We start from the raw sequence: 14,852 nt of genomic DNA, 5'->3' as shown, positions 1-14,852 counted from the left end.
CATAGATTTGGATGATGTGCCACAGGGATATGAGCTAGGGAGGGAGGGATAAAGAGAGAGTAGGAAGCAAGAGAAGGGGAGAGAGAGGGGGGGGGGGGGGGATAGAATTTGAGACTAAAAGAGACAAAGAGGTTAAGCATAATTTTGCACTTAATGTGTGCGTGTCAGTGCTAGCCTTGCCGTTTGTGTGGGGTGTGTATACACACACTGCAGATGACACATCTTAAGCCTCGCCCGGCAAGGATTCAGTCTGAATCCCAGGTTTGGTGTTTTCAGCTAAGAGGCACTAATGCTGCTTAGAACTACTTAGGAAAATGGGGACACTCTCCGCTTCCCATTCAGTTCTGCCTGCCACCCGTGCCCTTTTTTTTCATTTATTTAAAGTAATTTCTGATGCAGTGCTTATGGGATTAGTAGGCCTACTCCTCTAATCAGCATAATTTGCCTACAAGTACACGTGCGCTCATACACTCTCCATCCGTATTTTTTTCTCCCTCTCTTTCTTTCTCTCACACAGACATACTGTAGGGAGACACACATACACACCCAAACTTACTTTCTACTTTACAGCATCCAGCTGGGCATTTTAGTGGGGTATTTCTGAATGAAGTGCCTTTTTTTTTTTTTTTTTTTTTTTTCTTGGGCTCTAGAGCAACAACATGGAAATCCCAATTGAAGGCACTTTTTACCATTTCATTAACATCAAAGCGAAACAATTTCAAGTGAACTTGTTTCTCCTTGAGAACTTGAGAAACTAAATTACATTAACAAACAAAACATTAAGAAACAGATTGCAGCATCAGTATGGTTTTTCCTTTAACTTTTTAAACACTGTTCATCATGGCCTAAATAGCTTTCCAAATATAGCATACGTCTAAAGCATATATACTATATACTGCTGCAACATGTCCATATGGAAATCTTTTTGCATCTGCTGCCAACCAAGAACAAAAGATGGTTCCACCTTAGAGAGAATGTGTGAATATTCCTCAGTGGCTTGCTCCACATTTACTGTAACTTGTTGTGTAGAGAAGTCAGACATTCTAACAAAGCTAAACTTTACGAGGCATGAAAGTTGTCCATCAATTCAGTTGAATTTAAGTGGCTTTATTGGCAAGCTGCATAGAATACAACGTTGCCAAAGCATACTACCACAAACGGTATACAATCATAATAAGCATACATAAACAAACAATACAAAAAAGCATGGAGAACAAGAGGGGCAATGGAAGGTAGGTAAGAGTAATTTAAGATATAAACATAAAACGAATGAGTTATTTATTAATAAACATGCATTGTTAGCCAAATGGGACAGGGGGCTCAGAGTCACTTAGATAATGGAACTCTGTTGATTTTTATTTTTTATTTTCACAGTAAGAACACAACCTCTCCTCTGTGCCAGCCTACCTATGCTGCCAGGTTTTGCTCAGACACTGTAGTCAAGTATATTGCCACAGTTCACTGTCTGTTAAAGGGCTACATATGTTTCCATTTTGTTCTGGGATTTTGTTTGTCTGTCTAGCAATGTCTGTGTTAAGCTTTTTCTTTCATCATAATTTGGTTGGGTCTAATTAGTGCTTGTGACCTTAAACTGAGGTGGTCGTGGTGTTATGACCTAAGTGATAGATGGTTCGCCCAGCCTGAGGACAAGTGGGCAGAGGGCGCACCTGTGGGTTCAGCTCCTGGCAGCATAGGGCTTTGTGGGAAAAGGAGAGTGGGTCGGTTGTTTTAATATAATTCCAGAGACTAAGGGCTTGTTTTTGAATATTAGTCATCCTGTGCCTACCTTATAACAACAGTATTGTAATCATAATTGAAAGCTACTCAAATTTTAACCCTGATGTAGTGTAAAAAATAGTTCTCAACAGCCGGACAGAAGGCTTTCTGAATTGTATAAATTAAATAAATATAATTTTAATCTGCTTTGTAAGAAAGGAAGCTACTATGCAGCAATGTATCAGTGTTATGTAATGGTGTTTTTAGTTTAGTAACTTTGTATAATTATATATTCAAATGCAACAAAGCTATTTGGTTTGGATTGAATTTTTGGATTATACAAGCTTTGACATTTTACCACTAAATGACATGCTGTATGAATCAAATAACATTCCACCCCAGAGACTGACTAAAGATACAGTAAAACATATGGTCACTTAAAACTACACAGTGCTATTCAGTGTTTTATTATACACTAATGTTCTATCCAACCAAAGACAACAGCAGGTGATTTAATTGACTTCTCCTACAGGTACTAATAAATGATATCGCCGACTGTAGTCTTTGTTCAGCATTAAAATCAGTCTGGCACACAGTATGCCAAGTAGCACTGACTAGATGTAGTGAGTTACTGTGCTCCTAGTATGTACAGGAAGAACACTGCTGGTTTGTGGGTGGGGAGTGGCGCTCTGGAAATGAAAAGGTAATAGGCCTGAAGCAGACTGAGGCAGGTGGGAAGAAGGCAGCCCTGAAGGTGTCCATTGGTCAGGTAATATCAAATATGTGCCCCAGGTGGCAGCCAGCCCTACCTGCCTTAGCTAAGTCTTTGTCTTTCTAGTGATGCCCACAAATGTAGGGCATCACACCAGTGTGTGCATGTGTCTCTATTCTTAGGTCTGCCCAGAGCAAAGATGTCCGTAGTCTGCCTTCACATGACTGCATCAGTATATTTTTGTCATGTATTTGGAAAGCGAAAATGACTATGTTGTTGTACTGCCAAAACACTAAACCTTAACTTGAGAGCCATGGTGTTAACATGCCAGTTTAAGTAACTGGATTTGTAAACTAAACATCTGATCTTGGCAGACAGTTGCGAGCCTTAGATGTAGCCTGTCTTCAAGTGTTTTGGCATGCCTGAGTATGTCTAAAAGAAAGAGAGACTTGGGGAAATGATGGGTGTTGAGGGAGGATAGTAATGGTATAAAACAACTGCCATAATTTATTCACATCCCTAAAACCCATATCCCATCTGCGTCCCCACGGGTTCATCTCCAAGTGTGTCAGAACAAACTCCTAGCTTTATTATGCATTCATTTAATACATTTGTTGAGCAGAAAGTTTGTGGCACAAGATGTCCCCTTATTTCTCACAGAAATTATTCAGTATACTCTGAACAGAAACAGCAGAATAATCCAACACAGTCTTAGTCTGAAAACTAGGTCTTTAGCCCAGAGAAATAGTCTGTGTTTAGTCAGTTATAATCCTCCTTATGTAAAAGGGTGTCACCTCTATTGTCTCTTGATAATGATAAAATAACACTATATTTTGCATTGTAATAATAGATTTGACAAAACATGTTCATGTTTAAAATGAAAAAACTAACTTCAATCCTGTTGTGTCTGTAGTGCTTAGGCACTCTGGGACATTGAAGTTTTAATCATTCTGGATATAAATGGGAAGATAAAACCAGGAAAAAGTGGGTTTATTACTATGTTTAATACACTTTAATACCACTAATCCCTCCTTCAATCACCACCACCTCCATTTATCAAAAATTTGATTAGAAAAGATCCAGGATATAGTCATATCCCTTTAAATCTACATAGATCATAGCAATTATCTCCTAGCTTTAACACTGTCTGTTACCTTGAGTTACATCCAGTAGCTGTTTTGGTACAGTTGTTTCAAGATGAAACAAAGCAACGGTGTTTTCGTAAGGATCTTTTATGATCCTTCATGCTTGTGTCCAGGGCTGTACAACCAAAAACCACTGAACTGATCTCATGAAGTGTTCTTGCTTTTGTCGATATTTTGACTGAGACATGCCTTGATTCTTAAGTGACCCCATTATATATATATTTTGCTATACTGTCTATGTAAAATACCCCAAAACTATCAAGGATTTCTGTCTGGAACCTGGTCTTCATTCAAACTTGACCGGACCTGTTTTGTGTATTAATCGTACTTCTATAAGCTTGTCTTGGCCGTGACTGTGTCCTCACTCTTCCTGCAGTTGTGACATGCCGTACACCCCCACCCATACCCAACGGCCTCCTGGAGGGCTCGGTCCTGGAGTGGGGTACCAGCGTTAGCTACAGCTGTCTACCTGGCTATGAGCTGTCCTTCCCTGCTGTGCTCACCTGCACAGGGAATGGGACATGGAGCGGAGACCTGCCTCAGTGCTTGCGTGAGTCCCCATTTTGTACTTTTATGATAATTATAATGATAATTATAGAGGAAGTATCCTTATGTGTAGGTGTTGGTAACATTCTTTCTGAAACATAGTTATTTGCACAGTGAGCTAAATTGGGTTATTTCTCTTGATGCCCCTTTTTAAACATTATCAGCATGCGAAATGTTATGGACTTTTCTTCTTACTCATCTATTAATCATGAATTCATATTAAATTATTTGGAAGTATATAATAAAATAATCTACCTTGCCTCATGTATTTGACTGTGGAATTACTGCGGTACCCACTGTGCATGAAATTTGTTATAACATTGTTCAAATCTATTTGGGGAAGTCATGAAATAACAGATACTTTCTCAAATAGGTCTCTTAACAGAGATTAATCTGTATGTTATTTTAGAACTTGTCTCACACAAGTTGAAAGTTTTTCTCCAAGGCAAGACCCATCTATGCTTGCCACTTTAGAGCTTACCTCAACTTAATGAAATATAATTAAAGTCATGAATAAGTCATCAAATTTAAAATCGGGGCCTTGGTGTTAAAGCTGAATTACAATACAAATGGAGTAAGAAAGTTTTGCAGAGATGCAGAAAAGGGATTATTAGTGGCGTACATAGTTTCAACATTAAGGTTCCACCTCCTGTGGCCACAAAGGGATTTTTCCCCCAAAAATCATATACTGAAAAATGCCAAGCCATTGCCAATCATTTGTACATGAAATGGAACTGACCTCTAGCACTACAGTCAAAGCTACAGTCTTGACAATGAATAGGATGATTTGAGTGGAGCCACAAGTGGGGTGTCTGATGCTCTTTACTACATTAAGACCTTCTCAAAATCATCTGTGGAGGCATAATAACAACCTTTGTGATGCATGACAGCTCAAGAGTGTCACACTGTCATCAGACTCATTCTTGCAATCAATCAGTCAGATTGAAATGAAATATCAATATGGGTAAATTACTTACATGTGTTTGTTTCTCCCCGAATGCTAGTCAGCACTAAGTGGAATGAGATCAAATGCCACTAAAAATATTCATGCAAATCACTCAAGTGCTGTAAGATGTGTTGTTTTTGTTCTAAAAAGCATGCACTAAAAGCATCTCCACTTAAACTGGTGAATGAAGGCAGTTCTTTCATTTAATTGTTGAACTGCAGCAGTTTTCATCTTATTGATTCATTATTGCAGCCTTCTTTTGCAGGCAATCTGTTATCAGAGGCTGTATGCATTCATTATGCATTTAGTAACTACACTGTAATCTACACTACAATCTTAATTTCTCTCCAATTCATACTCATATGAATTGGAGAGAAATTAAGATTGTTTGTAGTCTTTTAGTAACTAATGTTGGATTAGTGCTGCAATTAACGATTAATTTCATTCTTGATTAATCTGTTGATCATTTTCACGATTAATCGATTATTTGTTTGGTCCATAAAGTGTCAGAAAATGGTGAAAAATGTAGATCAATGTTTCCCACAGCCCAAGCTGTTGTCCTCAAATGTATTTTGTCCACAACCCAAATATATACAGTGTACTGTCAGAGGAGTATAGAACCCATGATATTCACATTTGAGAAGCTGAAATCTGAGATTTTTTTTTCATGATTAATTCAATGATTAATTGATCATGAAATTCAAGTTTACAATTAATCCATTAATCGACTAATTGTTGCAGCTCTATGTTGGATCTTGACAAAAAACTGTCTGAGACCCCCATTCCTATTTGAAAAGAACTACATTCACTTGTGTGTTGTTCTATAATAGATGCTAATGACTGAATTTGGTGCTTGTGGCCATTTTCAGTCAGGCGAACACTGTCCGATTTGGGTATTTAGCATCTGACATCCAGCTGACAGACTGCTTGTGTTTTTGACCATGCAACTTGAAGCACAGTTCCTCGTGCAGCCATTTGCTCTTCTAAATGGCCAAATTGCATTTTTCTACAGTAATTTATATCCTGTTCAACTGTAAATGATTGTATCTGTCTGTTGTGACCAGATATGTGCTTTAGCTGTTCCAAGTGACCAACTGCCTGTTTTATTGAGGTGCACTGGTATATCTGTGTCCTGATCCTGAGTTGTTATGATGGTTGTTCATCTAGACATAAAATGGATAAGGTTCTACTTGGTGAATGTACCATGTCTACTCTCTGTCTACTGCAATTATGATGAGCAGTGTCATCCCTCAACACACTAGAATCATTTTTACACATCAGCAGCACCCCCAAAACAAGTTTCTGCAGATATGTGAGCCTGTAACCTTTTTGTTCCATGATGTAAAGTTAGTGTTTAATGTGTCTCAGCATGTCTCAGAGAATTGTTTTTGATGTAGTAATTACATTTAATAGCACAGTTACTTGCAACTTAGAATGCGGGTTCCAATGAAAGTGCAAAATATACACTATAAATATCAATCATTGTGATCAATAACCAACTTCTATAAAGAATCTGGCTCTCCTGGAAATGTTGTTATAGCTAGCCTCTTGCTAAAGTACTTGAAGTGGAAGCAAGTCTGTGATAAATCACCAAGGTTTACTAAGGCAAATAAATGAGTCTAGAAAATGGGAACAACAGGGAAGAAAGTGCTGATCATATTTGGTGTAGAAAAGGCTATTATCTATGCATTAAAATGTCAGCACAGCACTATCTACAGCAGTCTTGGGTGCTGGTTCCTATAAATCGTGAAACCATTATTAAGAGGTAAATCTATGTACATGATGCAACTGTAAAAATAGTCTAAGCATTGGTCAAAACATTACATCACCTTGTAGACTGAGCTGAGATTTACCAACATCATTATGAGCTGAGTAGGAGGCTCTATCGTACACATCTGCTGCAAATTTAACCTGATGAGTTTATTAATTTTAGTTTGGTGCATGATCATTCAAGCCAGAGTCTCGCTGTGTCTTAGACATATATTAGGCTTGTACTACTGTGCACTTTAGAAATACAGTATGATTGCAGTACATACTCAGCAGTTTTAGTTGAAATACAGCTTAGCAATACTTCAGGAGATGCCATGCACCTACAAATCCATATGGGTATTTCTTAAAATCTGCACTTTTGTAAGCATTTTGTAGCCAAACAGGGTTAAGGTGTCTAGTCATGTTCCCCATCACAACACATGGCAAACAGAGAGCAAGCAACAAGTTTCTGAAAATGCTAGTTCATGCGTCTGCAGCATTGATACTGTGATCCCAATTTTTAATCTGGCCTCTGCATACTGATTACTTCAAAGCATTGATAATTCATCAAGGAAGAAGAGAGGCAAAGAGAGTGAGAGAGAGAGAGAAAGTTTGACTGCTCTCTGTCACTCTGAGCCTCACTCATCCACCTACATATATACTTATGGCCCAGGGCCATTTCTCTTATATGTCCATAAAACAGTACATTATTTCCCTGCGGGTTAAAACTTACGACTGATGTGCACGTCACCTGCTTGGCCTGTATTGTAAACCCTCCAAAAAATGCCTGAATACTAAGTCTTCATTTGAAAAGTGACAAGTATCGTTTACAGATCCAGCAAGACATTTGCATCTTTATTTGTTGTCATATCAAAAACTGTCAAACTGTTTGTGCTAGGGGGTTGAAACTCACAATGCAATGCGCTTTCAGACGGGACCTACAGTATAGGCAAACATATTTTCTAGGAGAACATATGTTTCTGAATACAAAGATTTGTTTCTGAGATAGGTTTTTGCAGTAATTGCTTTATTTAGCCATTCCTGCATGGACTGGATTCTAATCTCCTCTCTTACTAGATATCGGTTATGTCAGGAATTGGCTGTTGGAAGCCCCTGTTGGTTCCTGACTTCTAGGAAGAGAGCAGGCGAGAACTTATCTCTGTCTCCAGACCTCCACGCAGCAGCACATCTGGAGGTCTGGAGAAGCCTGCCTTATTGTTGGCTTGATCCCACAGTGCTCGAGCTGCACAACTGACTGCTGTGACTATCGTACTCTACTCTCACACACACTGCGCATTTCTGAACCTCCCACAGCTAGCAAGTAACTTTTACTGATCATTGTAGGTATATTGGATTGATGGATGTGTGTATATACAGTAAAGATGGATAGAAAGATATTTGGGCAATATGTAAAATGGCTCACTTCTCTCCCCATCAAACCCACTCAGACTAAATTATTCCAGGCAATTTCATTAGACGACTATAAGCGATAAATTGAAGGAGACGCAGTGATAATCCAACAGGCTTCATCTGCTGAGACTGTAGCTGGAGTCCCATTAAAAAGCCGATATCATACAAAAGGTTTGAAGAGCAACAGCGGTAGCAGATGGCTCCAGTTGTGTTAACCTCAAGCCCTGTCAGAGAAATTCATATGTCACTTACTAATTATTTTGATCTAAAATTGAGTGCCATGACCTCCCTCACTCCCTCTTTGCTGCCAAAATGAATACTCACATATCTACCCTTACCACTCACCAGCAAAGGTTGATTGTTGGATATAGAAAGAATCTTTAGACAGAGCTATTCATTGTGAGACAAGGATGTCAATGCATCTGCCCACATACAATAAAAAATGGCCAAAGGAATTTGTGCCACAAGCATAATGTCAGTGCAATTTCAGTAATTTAGTCCATGAAGACTTTCCAAATCATATAGAAAGACAATCATTTTTACAGTTAAGTACTCAAATAAATTTGATATAAAAAGCCCATTGAAAACAGCAGCTCACAGAAGCAGTTGAAACCACTGTGGACAGTCATCATCATGGGCTGATGTTGCATGTGTACAGCAGCAGCCCACACAGCTTATTATTTCTGAATCAAATGCAGGATACTCTACTCAATACTACATTCAATTGACCAGTTGCTGCATTATTCCCTATTTTTTTTAAGGGGGTTAAAAAGAGATGAATGTTTGAATTGTAAAAATAGTGCGGAGAATAGGGCATAAACATTGATATGAACTGGAGGAACGGTTTAAGAGTGAACTGTGGTACACTGTTGCATAAATACTTGCTGTAAAATGCATAACATCTGTGTTGGATTTGTTGGCCCTCAGTGTATCTCATCAGCAATATTCCACATTTCTGCCTCTGCAGCCAAGTTCTGTGGAGACCCCAGTACGCCTGCCAAAGGACGGAGGGAAGGACGCAGTTTCATCTTCAAGTCTGAGGTGACATTTAGCTGTAATGCCCCCTATGTGCTGGTGGGATCAACAACACGCATGTGCCAGGAGGACGGCACCTGGAGTGGCTCTCAGCCTCGATGTATAGGTACTGAATATAAGTCTGTATGTTAATTCTGCTTATCCAAAAAAAATAATTGGCTTTTAGACCAGAGTGTAATTCTTGTGTTCAATTATTATGTGATTTGCCACACTTGATAACTAAATACTAGTATCCTATCCCAGGATTTAACTTTTCTACATGCAAGAGATGAGCGTTTTAATTTGTAGAGTAAAATAACAAAGGTAGTGAAATTAAATATACATGATGTCTGCCAAGTACCATAACAAATTAAACAAAAATACAGAGCACTTGATTTTATTAGTCTTCCAAATAATCATTATCTATTGATTCTCCACTGATTCTCTAGAAGCAGCTAACATAAGTAACACAACATAGTTGAAGGTGAACTTGAATCATTGTGTTGCCATCTGGCACTGATATTAAACTAAATCACAATAATGAAATTATTTTTTTTTTTTATTAGATTATTAATATTGCCCCGCGGCCCTGTACACAGGATAAGCGGTTGACGTTGGATGGATGGATTATTAATATTGTTACCTCAGCTGCGATGTTTTATATTTGCAGCCTGATGTTGCTGGAAAAGTGCTGAAGAAACATTTTACCTAAGTCTCAGTCGTACCTATTCATGAGACTTTTAAAAGCCAAGGAATTCATAGTCAAAGTTTAAAGATGGCAGGGCTATTCTCCTCATGTTACCATGCCACTTCAGTAATTGTCTTCTGGTACATGGAACACCAGAGAGAAATTGCTTCATCATTATCAATGATTGCCCCTGTCATATTTTCATTTTTGCTCTCCTGCAATTTCCTGCAATGACTTGTTATTCCAGAGCCCACGAGAACCACGTGTGAAAATCCAGGGATGCCTGAGCATGGCTTCATGAATTACACAACAGGCTTTAAGGTAAAATCAGCAGAACCTGCAATGGATACATTTTATATGCAGATGTTATGTTCTTTAACTCAAATGTATTCAAATGTATTTGAAACAGATCCAGAAACGTTATAAACGGTTGCAGGAAAAAGTATGCGAACCCTTTGGAATTACCTGGATTTCTGCATAAATGTGATATTATCTTAATCTAAGTCACAAAATAGTCACACACAGTCTGCTTAAACTAATACTACACAAACAATTATATGTTTTATTGAACACCGCGTAAAGATTCACAGTACAGGGTGGGAAAAGTGTGTGAACCCTTGGATTTAATTACTGGATGACCCTCCTTTGGTAGCAATAACCTCAACCAAACATTTCCTGTAGTTGCAGATCAGACCTATACAACAGTCAGGAGGAATTTTGGACCATTCCTCTTCACAAAACTGTTTCAGTTGAGCAATATTCTTAAGATGTCTTGTATGACTTGCTATCTTGAGGTCATGCCTCATCATCTCAATCAGGCTGAGGTCACGACTCTAACTGGGCCACTCCAGAAGGCGTATTTTCTTCTGCTGAAGCCATTCTGTTGTTGATTTACTTCTGTGTTTTGGGTCATTGCCCTGTTGCATCCTCTTCTGTTGAGCTTCAATTGGCGGACAAATGGCCTTACATTCTCCTGCAAAATGTCTTGATAAACTGAAATTAATTTTTCCGTTGATGCTGGCAATCCTTTCAGGCCCTGAGGCAGCGAAGCAGCCAAACCATGGTTCCCCCTCCACCATACTTCACAGCTGGGATAAGGTTTTGATGTTGGTGTGCTGTGCCTTTGTCTCCACACATAGGATTGTGTGTTCCTTCCAAACAACTCAACTTTCGTTTCATCTGTCCACAGAATATTTTGCCAGTAGTGCTGTGGAACATCCAGGTGCTTATTTACAAACTTCAGATGTGCAGCAAAGTTTTTTTTATGGAAAACATTGGCTTCCTCCGTGGTGTCCTCCCATGAATTCATTCTTGTTTAGTGTTTTACATATCGTAGAGTTGTCAAGAGATGTTAGCATGTTCCAGATATATCTGTAAGTCTTCAGCTGACAGTCTAGGATGCTTTATAACCTCATTGAGCATTCTTTGCTGTGCTCGTGCAGTCATCTTTCTGGAACGGCCATTCCTAGGGAGAGTAGCAACAGTGCTGAACTTTCCCCATTTAAAAACAATATGTCATACCACAGACTGATGAACATCAAGGCTTTTAAAGATACTTTTGTAACCCTTTCTAGCGCCATACATGTCAACAATTCTAATCTTAGGTCGTCTGAGAGCTCTTATGTTTTAGGCATGGTTCACATCAGGCAATGCTTCATGAGAATAGCAAAATTAAAAAATTTTATAAGGCAGTGCAGCTCTAACCAACACCTCCAATCTCATCTCATTGATTGGACTCCAGGTTGGCTGACTCTTGACTACAATTAGCTTTTGGAGAAGTCATTAGCCTAGGGGTTCACATACCTTTTCCACCCTGCCCTGTGACTGTTTACTCTGTGTGTTGAATAAAAACAACAAAAATATATAATTGTTCATGTGGTATTAGTTTAAGCAGACTGTGTTTGTCTATTGTTGTGATTTGGATGATCAGATCATGTAATTCCAAAGGGTTCACAAAGTACCATTCAAAGCTTGCAGCTCATCTGTGTAAACTGTACTTAGTCCTCTTTCAAATCAGCAATTTCCAATGGATGTTCCAGGTAGAATCATTATTTATAAGCTTAGATGATTTTATGTGCAAGGATGAAGCACTGATGCATATATGTATCCATCCCAGGTGGTTGCACAGACAAAAACCAACTGGATTTCTCTACCACTGTGAATTTGTAAAGACATGGTGCATGTCTAGATGTATAATAATGTGCACTCTATGCAGTTTAAGCTTGTGTGCAAAATGAGCAGTGCTAAAATGCATCATGGTCAAAGAAATTGATATCAAGACCATTGGTGTGTTCTCAGTAGCTCCCTTGAGATGCTTTCAACGAGTGTATTTCATTTTATTTCCTCCCTGTTGCTTTTACAGTGTCACTTACAAGTTAAGTGCAAACAATTTCTCTGTAACATTCTGCAGAATATCTGATATGAAATTTGTCCCAAATGAAAGCAGAAGCAGCTTATTATTTGGATCACTGCTTGTAATGACTGTAGTCTTGTGTTTTTCTGCATTACTGAACAACTTTACCAATATCTTGACACCACCAAATGAGAAACTTCTGTCAATGCCATTTTTAAACACTTGACGGGGATGGTGGCTGAAAATAAGAGTAATTTATTTAGATAACAGAAAATGGTTTGGCTCTATATTTTTATGAGAAAGTCAGCCTCACTCACTTTCTAATGTCTGTGCATCAGTTGAGAACACAAACATGGGCCATCGCCTCTAGGAATAGTCACCATCTGCCTCCACACACTACAGATAATCATTAAAAAAGGAAAAAAACTTAAAGTGTGCAGCATTTTTTCCAAGCTCTTTAGATTTGATGCTGGGAGCCTATTGGCATTTGCATCAGTGTATTGACTTTCTCCACTTTGTGTGCTGTCTGTTTGTGGCCAGGTGGGCAGCAGAGTAGACTTCCAGTGCCAACAGGGACACCTACTGCAGGGCTCCACCACACGGCTCTGTTTGCCAGATCTCACCTGGACCGGCATCCAGCCTATCTGTATCCGTGAGTGCTTGTTCCTCATGCTCCCTCGCTATATTTTTATATCACTCTCCCTATTTTTGTGTTTCACTTCCCCTTCTGGCATTTTTGTCACCGTTAATCTCGATTGCTGGTTACTCAGACACACACTTTTCTTTTCCTTCACCCCCCCCTTTCTCCCCCCTTCTTTCAATGCCTTCTTTCAGTACAACTTTTCTCATTTGTTCAGTCCAACCATAACCTTTGACCTCCCAGAGAACTGCAGCTTGCACCTCCAATCAACTTGCCATCCCAGTCATTCTGAGAGTGAGGTGTTGACTGTGATTACTGTCATTGTGTTTGAACTACATGAACTTTCCACCAGTACCAAACTAGGGCTGTGCAATTTAGCCCAGCCGCTTTGCCACACCAAGTGCTTTTCAATGGTGTGATGTAATCCAGTATTTCAGCAGAATCCCTTTCAGCTACAGCATTTTTCATGGAAATATTCCAAATTTTAAACTTACTATAGTCTGTATTTTACTATGCAGTTACAGTGTCAACACTTGAGCTGTGTGATAAGGGGATTTAAATTCTGTTTTGTAATCTTGATTTCATAAGTACCACAAGATGTAACACCCACTTGAATTTCCCATTTCCCAGAAATTTGTGCTGAGGGAGCAGAAACATACCTACATTTTATTCAATACCTGATCTACTCTGTGTGCATGTTTTAGTGGTAGGAGATGTTTTAAAGGGATTGTGAATACTTGAATATATGCATGCTGTCTTTTTATTGTGCAATACGCTCAATTGCTAGGTACACCTAGCTTAAAATGTTGTTAAATTTGTATTATTACAGTTTTAGAAATGTGTTGATTTGACTTGATGGCCATTTTGGAGGCTGTTGTTGGTGGCACTGCTAAATAGAGAGGTGTTTTTTAGTGTTTAGTCTCTCTTCATTGAAAGAAATGGGGTGCAAGCCCATTTTTAATAAACACATTTATTCCAAAATCTTGTTAAAAAAATCTTGTTAATCCAACAAGTACTCCTGCCTAGACTTCTGTCACCCGACAGCTCCTCAGCCGTTCTTGCTCCACCTCTATCTTTTAAAAGGATTGACCCCATCATCCCATTCACTAAGGAATGATTCAGGAGGTTGTGCAATCACCTTGCTCCTTAATGGCATTTATTGCCAGCACAGTGACAGGTCCCTTAAAATAAAAGAACAGTTAGAGTAAGTTTAAATAAACAAAATTTATAGTTTAGAGCTTCAGCAAACTCCTCAATCTTGCACTAATCAGAGAATTGACATTCTCTCTCTGGAAAAGTTTAGACAGCTGTGTCAGATGAGGAGGAATATCTGTATGCAGACAAATGACTGACACAAAGTGGATCATACACAGTCTCCCCCTCACAAGAACTGCATGCACTGTCAAAATCACTGAGATGGCATGGTCCTGTGAGAGATACACTTTGTCTTACAGCTTCTAAGGAAACAGGAAAATACAAATACACATCATAATTTAACAGAAATAAAAAAATAACCACTAAACTAGTCGATAAACTCCTGGGCTTTAAAATTAAATTTTCTTATAGTCACTTTCTAGTTGTCTACAACCAGTTGATTAGATTCTCCTCTGAATTATAATGTAACTTTCATTATTATGGAAATACATGTGAATATTTTACCATTGCTGTCTGGAAGCTCTTAATATAAGGCACTTTGTCAGCAGCATTTTAGTATGCTACTGCTGAGCAATGCACAGACACAAGCTGAGGTCAGGAGTCAGTTGCTTGGCAGTTTCATTCTGTACTCCTGACTGACAATGGTTGATATTAAACTTGCTACATGGTTAAATATGGTAATTAGAGTTGGGGTTAATTGATGCCACATTGTCCATGAACAGAACTGATAAAAAAGGATGCATGTTAACATAAAATTAACATGAACACAAACATCAAG

General features: G+C 38.7%; 1 protein-coding gene across 6 annotated transcripts in view; it reads left to right on the top strand.

Moving 5' to 3' along the window:
- LOC123968671 (CUB and sushi domain-containing protein 3-like) overlaps positions 1–14,852 on the top strand; it is a 279,670-nt gene that overhangs the window by 248,268 nt on the left and 16,550 nt on the right. For all 6 annotated transcript variants that reach the window (XM_046045555.1, XM_046045551.1, XM_046045552.1 and 3 more), the window contains 4 exons: positions 3,950–4,123; positions 9,192–9,365; positions 10,174–10,247; positions 12,820–12,931. In XM_046045555.1, coding sequence (XP_045901511.1) covers positions 3,950–4,123; positions 9,192–9,365; positions 10,174–10,247; positions 12,820–12,931 — 534 coding nt within the window. The remainder of the gene's footprint in view (positions 1–3,949; positions 4,124–9,191; positions 9,366–10,173; positions 10,248–12,819; positions 12,932–14,852) is intronic.

This window comes from Micropterus dolomieu, linkage group LG03 (assembly GCF_021292245.1).
Source record: "Micropterus dolomieu isolate WLL.071019.BEF.003 ecotype Adirondacks linkage group LG03, ASM2129224v1, whole genome shotgun sequence".
Classification (NCBI taxonomy): domain Eukaryota; kingdom Metazoa; phylum Chordata; class Actinopteri; order Centrarchiformes; family Centrarchidae; genus Micropterus; species Micropterus dolomieu.
Note: the sequence above shows the minus strand (reverse complement) of the source record. Positions and strands in the feature narration are given on the sequence as shown.